This window comes from Octopus bimaculoides, chromosome 10 (assembly GCF_001194135.2).
Source record: "Octopus bimaculoides isolate UCB-OBI-ISO-001 chromosome 10, ASM119413v2, whole genome shotgun sequence".
NCBI lineage: Eukaryota > Metazoa > Mollusca > Cephalopoda > Octopoda > Octopodidae > Octopus > Octopus bimaculoides.
The window spans coordinates 78,430,105-78,440,237 of record NC_068990.1 but is presented as its reverse complement, the minus strand read 5'-3'; the positions used below and the strand labels follow the sequence as shown (position 1 = coordinate 78,440,237).

The following is a 10,133-nucleotide window of genomic DNA, read 5'->3' as shown; positions in this document are numbered from 1 at the left end:
TACATACATACATACATTCATATGTTTATGTATATGTATGTATATATTACAAGAAAAAGGTTGATAGTGACCAAAGATTCAGCTTCTACAAAATATGTTCTTCTACTACAAAGTACAGAATTCCGCTGCCCATGACACACGATTCTCATTTGCTACAATCTGTGCTTGTGCACCAAGTTCCGATATGAGACGATCTCTCAAGGCTAATGACACAGTATTTCATGTTAAGTTGGATATAAAGATTACCTCTTGGTATTAATACTGCTTCCATTGCAAACAATTAAAAAAAAACTGTTTGTGGACAATTCTGGGAATGTTTCAACTTGAAGAGCTTGATCCTTGGTCTATATTTTAACTTGGCATTGTTACACTAGCTATGTGAAAATAATTTAAGTAGAGATCTTTAAATTTGGGGTAGTACCACATTGATTAAATGGAATATGTAGATTGTAACATAGTCTACAGTCTAGCAGTGAAGCTGCCAATATAGAAAATGTTCAAGTTCGTTCTTGATTTTATGTGTTGTCCAATGTAGCACAAAGTTTTCTGCCTCTCAATGATTAGATCTTGTTTCATTAAGGAAATTACCAATAGGTATCAAAGACATTTTGCAGTGTTTTGTGTTGTGAGTGTGTGTGTGTGTGTGTGTGTGTGTGTGTGTGTGTGTGTGTTTTAAAGAGTTTGAAGACCAAGATTCCATTTGCAGTGATACTGAATGTTTCATTATCTAACACTTCCACTGACTCTAACTTGCACTGCTACCTTTAGATGCTCGTTGCAATGACTAAAGTCTCCCTCTTACTCTCAAGTTTTTCTATATCCTTATCTCTTTCTCTCTCTCTCTCTCTCTCTCTCCCCCCTCTCTCTCTCCCTCCACATCCCCATTTCTTTCATTTAATCTTCATGTTTTTTGAAAACCTTTAAGAGTTGACCCTGCCCTAAAAACACCCACAAACACAAAATACTCGTACGTCACTTATGCCGACTGGTATGCTGCTCTAACTTCCTAAACCTTCTGGAGACTGTTAGCATGCATCCATCCTTTGCTTGCTTGTAGGGATGATGACAAATATGATCAGGAAGACCGTGCAGACTACTACTACCCTGGACTTAGTAGGACTAGTGAGCAAACCGATAGGTGAGCTGAAGTTTTTGACTTGTTACTTTCTATATTGTACTGTAACCTAGCCAACCATCTGTAGTAGAAGCTGTCACTGTTTTTCATTTTCTCTTTCTTTCACTCTCTCCCTCATCATACTTTTTTTTTAATTATCAGTCGCTCTTTATATTTTTCTGTCTGTATGTGTGTGTGTGTGTATATATATATATATATATATATATATATATAGACACACACACACACACACACACATTGCAAACATATACAAATATACATATGTGTTTCTGTGCATGTATGTATGTATGTATATATACACCAACAAGCTAGAGATGGTACATGCTAAAATAAGCTCATTTTCTTCTGGCCATAAAACTCTTTGGCTCTCAATACTAAAATTGGCATTCCAATCACAAATGACACAATTTTCCACTCTTGGAAGTTGACCTCCACCTAAATGAGAGGAAGAAGAAATTCACACATGTAAAACAGGTTAATTTATTTTTAAATAACCCATTCAAGAGAACTAAACAGTATTTGCACAGAGAAATACTGACAACTGTATAGTTATGTGCTTCTCTCAGGTATCCTAATAATTATTTAAAAAAGGGAAAAAAAATTAAAAAGGAATTTTGTTCTCAGTGATGGACAAAACTCAGATGTTACAAAATATCACAATGTTCCACTTCTGATATAAATAAAATTTGAAAATAAGATTAAAATTAAAATCTTTGAAGTTATATTGATAACCATTCAGTGAAGATCAAGGAAAGAACTCTAACTGAATGACATCAAATCTAGAGATTTTCTTCCTATATGCTTGGGTGTCTCCAGTCTTGAAAGAAAATGAGTCCACTTCAATGTTAAGGTGGCATGCATATGGACAGTTTTTCACCATCTGGCTCAGAGAACAATACACAGCAGTCAATAAAAGAGCAGCATATTGAACACCCTGATATATTCTACCATTCTCACAGCAACCCCTAGCAAATATATGCTTAAAACCACAGGACAGAATTGCATTAATAAGCTACCTTAATGTATACTCCATTCTGAATCCAACTGACCCTCCAGTTCCACAAATCCTGCAAATCCAGTCCTGCCAGTGCTTTGAAAATATTCTGTTAAAGCTACTTAACCACTGGACAGCTACCAGAAATATTGAAAGAAACAATAACAACACCAATTCATAAGAATGATAATAGGGAACAAACAAATAGTTACTGGCTTCTGGTATTTTCTAAAATTCCTGGACAGAATTATATGCAGAGGAAGAATAGATTATTTAAACAGAAACTTTTTAATGATTCCACAATACTGTCATGCACAACTTCTACAACAACCAGGTCAAATTTTGAAAAGTCTCCCAGCTTGCTCAAGGGTTCATTGTGTATATCTTGAGTTTTTTTTTGTGAAATCAATCATGGAGTCTTAGAATTCAAGCTATAAATCAGTCACATAACAGGAATATTTGGAATTAGGGTCTTTGATTTTCTGAAAGACTGTCAGAAAGTGTTACCCAGTGGTTTTGTATTTGAAAAGATGCAGTATTCTGGGTTTGTTTTGTTGTTCAATATTGACGGATACAAACAAAGGAAATATGCACTTGGTCACACTCAGCAGTTATGTAGACAAGACTAAAATGATGTGAGGGATCAAGACAAACAACAATACTTGGAGAGAGAGATTTGTCCTAACAAGATTTAGATGTCACATTTACCTGGAGAAAATGGTTATAATCTGTTATTCAATATTTCAAACAAGAAAATAGTTTAAAACTCTGAACCTAACCTGTCAAGTGCTCAGTGACTGGGGATTGAGAACATTGAGGAATCCATTAGTGATATTAACACCTTGGAGATCACTTATATTAATCAGGTTGATCTACAGCTTGCATTTCTGGTCTCCAAGCAGTCCAGGCCTTGACTTGACAGTGAAAGATTGAAAAAAGCCTCCAGTAAATCTGTAAGCAAGGTTAGAAATCTCAATTACTGGGCACACTTTTCTGTATTACATTTCTGCTGAAGCCAAAGAAGGTGTCTTTACATGATTGCTTGAGTTGCTAGAAATAGCAGCAAAATCTCCCTTAAACCAATCCTTTTATTTTAAAAAAGAGCTCATTGAATGATGTAGTCCTGGGCTCCAAAAAAAAAAAAATAGAGTGATGATTATAGTTAGAATACCTTTGGTCATAAGTCTTCTTAGTCAGAGCTTACCTGGGACTAAACTATAACCTATCTACTACTTGGAACACCAACTGCAATGATATGGCATCATAAATGGAAAATATCTGTAAATTCAAGTAGACTAGGAGGCCTTAAATTCTTTCATCTGAAATCAACAGTTCACATTTAAATAAAACCTTTGCAATCATGTAACTGCCTCTCAAAAGACTAATCCCACTTCATTCTCCAAAACTTTTAAATGATACCTGCATGCATTTCTCTCTGGCGTCACAGATATGCAAAAGCCTAAGACCAAAGTGGATCACCCTCATCAATTCACTGATTCACCAACAAGAGATGCTGAAATACTACAATAAATAATACTCCTGAATATACACAGATGACATAAAAGGCATCTAGCACTGAAGTGTGAAGTTGATGCTTTAGTACCAAAGCTGGTTAAAACAAACGAAAGAAATACAACACACACACACACACACACACACACACACACATACATACACACACACACACACACACACACATACATACACACACACACACACACACATACACACACACACACACACACTCAACTTTATTTTGAGAAACTGAATCTTCACAACTAAATTTATGATCTCCAGGAAAACCTAATTGTGTGTGTGTGTGTGTGTGTGTGTAACTGGGCTTGAATTCACTTCATAATATGAGGGGAAATGGGTTGCATTCTTTCTAGATTTTATCCAATGTAATGATATTTCTTTAAACAAACCTTAACAAATAGTAAGCATTGTACATTTATTTCATAGAAAATGGAAATGTTTTCAGTCTATTTGATAATATTGGTTTTATTTCCATTTTGTAAAGATTGTTCCAAGAATGCAGTTCTCTAACTTCTATTGGAAACCTCACTATTCCACAATCACTAATTCTTTTAAGTTTAGTTTTATATAAGTTTAGGTTTTGGGAGTATGTATGTGTGTGTGTGTATATATATATATATATATATATATATATATATATATATATATATATGTATATATATATATATGTATTTGATAAATAAATTCAAAAAGGGATAAAACTCTTTTACAAGAAAAACAACCAACAGAAGGCGACCAACTTTCTTTGGTCGCCTTCTGTTGGTTGTTTTTCCTCGCATTAGGTACTAAATGTGGTTATTTTGAGAAGTCCACTGTGTGGCGTTTTTATTTTCTGTAATAATGCCCTTTATATAAATATATATATAAATGTATGTATATATAATATATATCATCATCATCATCGTTAATGTCCACCATCCATGCTGGCATGGGTTGATATATATTGGGTGATCCCATAAATAATGCAGTTTTTTTATACTTCTTTATACTTTCAAAATTAAGATCAACAAAGTCCTTTTTTTATCTAAAATATACTCTCCTTCATTTTCTACAATGTTCCGTTAGACTTGAAAGGTCCCTCTTCCAAAATTCACTTGTTCATGACAAAAAATACTCCTCCAGTACTGTTCTGACTTCATCTACAGAATTCATATTTTTTCCATTCAAATGATTTTGCAGACTGTGGAATAAATGATAATCAGATGGGTCAATATCCAGCGAATATGGTGGGTGGGGGTTCATTTCCCATTGAAACTGTTCCAGCTTTTTGAACATCATACTCGCTGTATGAGGCTGAGCATTATCCTGATGGAAGAAAACCTTTCATTTGAAACTCAAAACGGTCGTTTTTTCTTCTAGCGCTGACTTAAGCTGCTCAAAGTGCTCTCAGTAGATCTCCTTTGTTATCGTTTAGTTTGGGTTTAAAAGTTCAAACTGGACTAAACCTTTCATATCCCACCAAACAGATAACAACACTTTACATGGGTGAAAACCTTCTTTAGCCTGGGATGCCAGTGTTTCTCCTTTCCTTACCCACTGTCTTTGGCATTTGACATTTTTATAGAGAACCCATTTCTCGTCACCAGTCACTATTCGTTCCAAATCATGTTCATTCATGAGATATGACAGCGAAGAAGAGCACACATTCACTCTCTGCGCACGATTAGACTCAAAAAGTTTGTGAGGAACCCATTGACCCAATTTGCTGACTTTTCCAATGGCATGCAGGTGTCAATGAATGGTTGAATGTCCAAGTCCATGCTTCTCTGCTAGTTCCTCAACATTTATGATGGGATTTTGTTCCACCAGGGTTTGCAGGATGTCCTTATTGAGCTCTAAAGATCTTCCAGGACGAGGCTTATTTTCTAGGCTGTAGTTTTCGGCTCAGAATTTCTGGAGCCACCATTGACACTGGCTTACAATTATTGTCCAATCCTCATATACTGCATTAATTATCCTTGCACTTTCCATTGTATTGTTGCCTTTATTGAACTCATAAAGTAAAATATGCCAAATATGTTTCTTTGTCACTTCCATTATAACCTTGAAAAAATAACTGTTAAAATCGAACTGCACTAAGAATAAGGACAAGGTAAAATTACTACCTGCTTTTATAGCAAGTTGATGCAGGTAGTTTAGAAGGTGAGGGATAGATATTATTTAAAAAAGGTAAATGAGTGTTTTTTTCCAATGCAAACACCTGTAAACACGTTCATTAAAGGTGTTGACCAGTTTAAGTTTAGAAAAGAGAATAGATAGTTGCTCATCCATACAAAGAGGACAGAAAGATTTCCCTTTGTCATAGGGAAATGATCTTGATAAAATTTTCCAATTTAAAGAAAAATGTTTATTAGAGTCTTTAAGATGCCAATTTAGCTTACTAAGTCCTGTACAATTACACTTACGACTGTATTTAAAAGTGGAAAGATGGCTTGCGATATGGATTTTCAACTCGTAGAAGCCAATCCAGTATAAAAGAGTTCTTTAGATTCAGAAGTAATTTTGCATTGGTAAACAACATTTTTAATTCTGCAATTTCCATTGAGGATGCAAGTTTTATTCGGGAGATTACAGAATTAAAAATATTGTTTACCAATGCAAAATTACCTCTGGATCTAAAGAACTCTTTTATATGTATAAGTGTGTGTGTGTGTATGTGTCTGTCTGTCTGTATATGTGTGTGTGTGTGTATATATGTGTGTGTATATATATATATATATATATATATGTGTATATATATGTATATGTGTGTATGCTTATATATATTACTCAAAGAAATTCAAGCTTTGTCTGATTTTCACATTTTATTTACAATGTTATAATAATATAATATAAGATCATCATCATCATAATATAATATAATATAAGATAATATGATATAATGAAATGATAGAATATTAAATGTCCATTCTGATTGAACTAATACTTCCATGCATTAAACTATGCAGTCTTCAGGTTCATGTAGTTGTGCTGGCAGTTACAATGTGTTACTCATTATTAAAACTACCAGTAACAGAAAATTAGATATTTGCAACAAAAAATTTCTCAAATTCTTTAATACGTTTGGTAAGCTCGCAAGGAATGAAGCCAGTATGCTCCGATGGATGTGTAATGTCAGTGTGCATACTCAACAGAGTGTAAGTACCTTGAGAGAAAAGTTGAACCTAAGAAGTAGTGTGCAAGAGAGATGATTGCGCTGGTATGGTCATGTGACGAGAATGGTTGAGGATAGCTGTGTGAAAAAGTGCTACACCCTAGCGGTTGAGGGAACCTGTGGAAGAGGTAGGCCCAGGAAGACCTGGGATGAGGTGTACCAGTGGAGCACTAAGAGCACCGTTCAAGCATGATCGTTGCCAGAGCAATTGTCTGGCTTCCATGCCAGTGGCACATAAATAGCACCATTTTGAGCGTGATCGTTACCGGCGTCGCCTTCCTGGTACTTGTGCCAGTGGCACGTGAAAAGACATTCGAGCGAGATCGTTGCCAGTGCCACTGGACTGGCTCCTGTGCAGGTGGCACATAAAATACACCATTTTGAGCGTGGCTGTTGCCAGTACGGCCTAACTGGCCTTCATGCCGGTGACATGTAAAAGCACCCACTACACTCTCGGAGTGGTTGGCATTAGGAAGGGCATCCAGCTGTAGAAACTCTGCCAAATCAGATTGGAGCCTGGTGTAGCCATCTGGTTTCACCAGTCCTCAGTCAAATCGTCCAACCCATGCTAGTATGGAAAGTGAATGTTAAACAATGATGATGATGATGATGATGATGATTCAACGCAGAATTAATTACCTCTCATCTAGTCAAGAAATTTTTAATATAAATAAGGATTATTATAACTTAGTATTAGCTAAGGCAGGATATGCACAGAAAATTGAATTTGAAACAAATAAGAATAACCTGCAGACAGACAACCAGATAAATGATGACTTGTTTATAAATAAAAATGAACCAATAATTTGCATTGATAAGCATAACAATGGAAATTTAAAAGATCATTACAATAATAATGATAATTATAATAATAACGATAATAATAATAAAAATATGAATCCCAATCAACATGAATTCAAGTACAGACTGAATAAAAAAAAATTAATAAATACTTAAAACGTAAGAAGCATATTCCATACATAAAACATACACCAGATAGCAACCAAAAACACCTCAACAAACTTAATAATGATGATGATGATGATGATAATATTTGACTTATCTTACATTATGGCAAGCAGATAAGGACAAACCTTATCAGAGTAATCCATTCCATAATCGATAAACATTTCACTTCTCGTAAATACAGTACCATAATTAATAATAAATGAATAAGGATTGAATTTTCTATAACTAAAACCCTATTTAGGCATATATCATCTTCTAATAATGTTAAAATATTACACAAATTGAAACAATCCTGCTCCAGCTAGGAACACAAACACTATCCTAATAACCCAAAATGACAGGAATATTATACCTAAACTACACAAGAGCAGTAATACAAACACAACTAACACATCTAATAACGATCTAAATGATTTTTATGTGACTGTAGAGTTAAGGCAAATTATAAATTTAACAATTACTTTAAATGTAGAAACCTAGCATACCAGGCTACAGTTGAAGCTGAAGGTAAATATTTGTATTATGTTGGAGCCACATTATGTGAAACGTCGTATCACTAACCATGAAGCTTCTTTTAGAAGTACTAATAAAAGAAATAGCACAGGTCTTCGTAAATTTATCTGGAAACTTAGATAAGTAATACAACTGGAAAGTTCTAAATAATGTTCTACTCTACAGACCATCAGGTAAGACATACTCGCTCTGTCTGGATGAAATGTATCACATCCTATTCTCTAAGCATAATCTCTTAAATGATAAATCTGAAAAAATTTACCAATGTTTACATGCACATAAATATACTTTTATATAATTATTTTCCACTACATATTATTTCACTAAATAATAATAATAATAATAATAATAATAATAATAATAATAATAATAATAATAATATATAATGCATGGGATATAATTACTATATTATATTATATATAGACATATATTATATGTGTGGCATGTAAAAAGCACCCACAACACTTTCGGAGTGGTTGGCGTTAGGAAGGGCATCCAGCATTCTCTTGGCTTACCAGTCTTCAGTCAAACTATCCAACTCATGCCAGCATGGAAAGCGGACGTTAAATGATGATGATGATAATCCATTCCAATTATGCATACATTCCATCCTAATCACATCTCTAATAAAAATCCTGCTTTTTAATGTTCAAGTAGAACAATTAATATTTAAAATACCATCTACATATTATTCAATAGCCTTTTTTCTTATTAGATGCATAACTATAACCCCCATCATTTAATCCCAAACTTATCTTAACATAATACAATGATATATAATATCCCCTTCATTGCTAATCCCACTATACTTTTATACTCCATATAAAACACCATAGCCCCTATTTTTATTCCCATTCTTTTAATTAACTCACCAATATTCAATTTTTATTTTGTACTCTAAAACTTAATCCCAAACTCTATTATCAATTTATTCTTAACTCAGTGCAATAATATATAATATCCTCTTCTTGGTCAATTCCACTATTTATTACTACACATCAATAGATGGATGTACTAACATTGAAATTACAAATTATATATTAGTTCTCTGCAGCATATTCAATAATCCACAACTTGTACTTTTCCTTATTAAGGATACCCATATAACCCACATTTTAATATGATATTAGCATGCTTATTTATTAAAATAATGATGATATGCATATAAACCAACATTTTATACCATGATATTAATATAAGTTTATTCCATAGATCTCTCAAATTTTAAATTATAATATTGAAATATTCTAATACCAACTTATCCCAACTTTATACAATAATCTATATTTATTTCATTGTTAAATGGAATATACATACATTCCACTTTTACACAATTACAACCATTATATTATATTGCAGCTAAGTTCCCGCCGTTTTTTAAAATTTAATTTTTTTAAAAAGTTTAATAAAAAAAATAACAACTAATTGATCAATAATGTATTCACCCTTGTTGTTTAAAGTATCTTCCCAACGTTCAACAAAATTTTCAATCCCTCGCTGGTAGAAATCACCCGATTTTGACTTGAAAAATTGATCCGACCAAGGTCTCATTTCTGCATCAGTATTGAACGAAACTCCGTGCATAGCATTTGAAAGAAATTCGTTGGTGCCAAATCAGGAGAGTATGGCGGGTGTGGCAGCACTTCCCAGCCATGCGTTTGAATGGCTTCCTTGGTCGTATTGGCGATATGAGGGCAGATTAAATGCTTTCACTAGGACTTTTATCTTCTATTTTCTAAAATCTTATAAACCAACATCAATAACTATTGAAACCTTTAATCTGTCTGCATATGCACCTAATATACATACATATACACCACGTGTATATATAT

General features: G+C 33.7%; 1 protein-coding gene across 9 annotated transcripts in view; it reads left to right on the top strand.

Annotated features, from left to right (window-relative positions):
* The window catches only part of LOC106869538 (tyrosine-protein phosphatase non-receptor type 4), a 385,426-nt gene that overhangs the window by 214,123 nt on the left and 161,170 nt on the right, over nucleotides 1-10,133 (top strand). For 6 of the 9 annotated variants that reach the window (XR_008265075.1, XM_052971317.1, XM_052971316.1 and 3 more), the window contains one exon: nucleotides 1,058-1,138. The exons of the other annotated variants lie outside the window; for them this stretch is intronic. Coding sequence is in view for 5 of the 6 variants with exons in the window: in XM_052971317.1 (XP_052827277.1) it covers nucleotides 1,058-1,138 (81 nt within the window). In the remaining variant the exon portion in view is untranslated. The remainder of the gene's footprint in view (nucleotides 1-1,057; nucleotides 1,139-10,133) is intronic. 9 annotated transcript variants of the gene reach the window in all.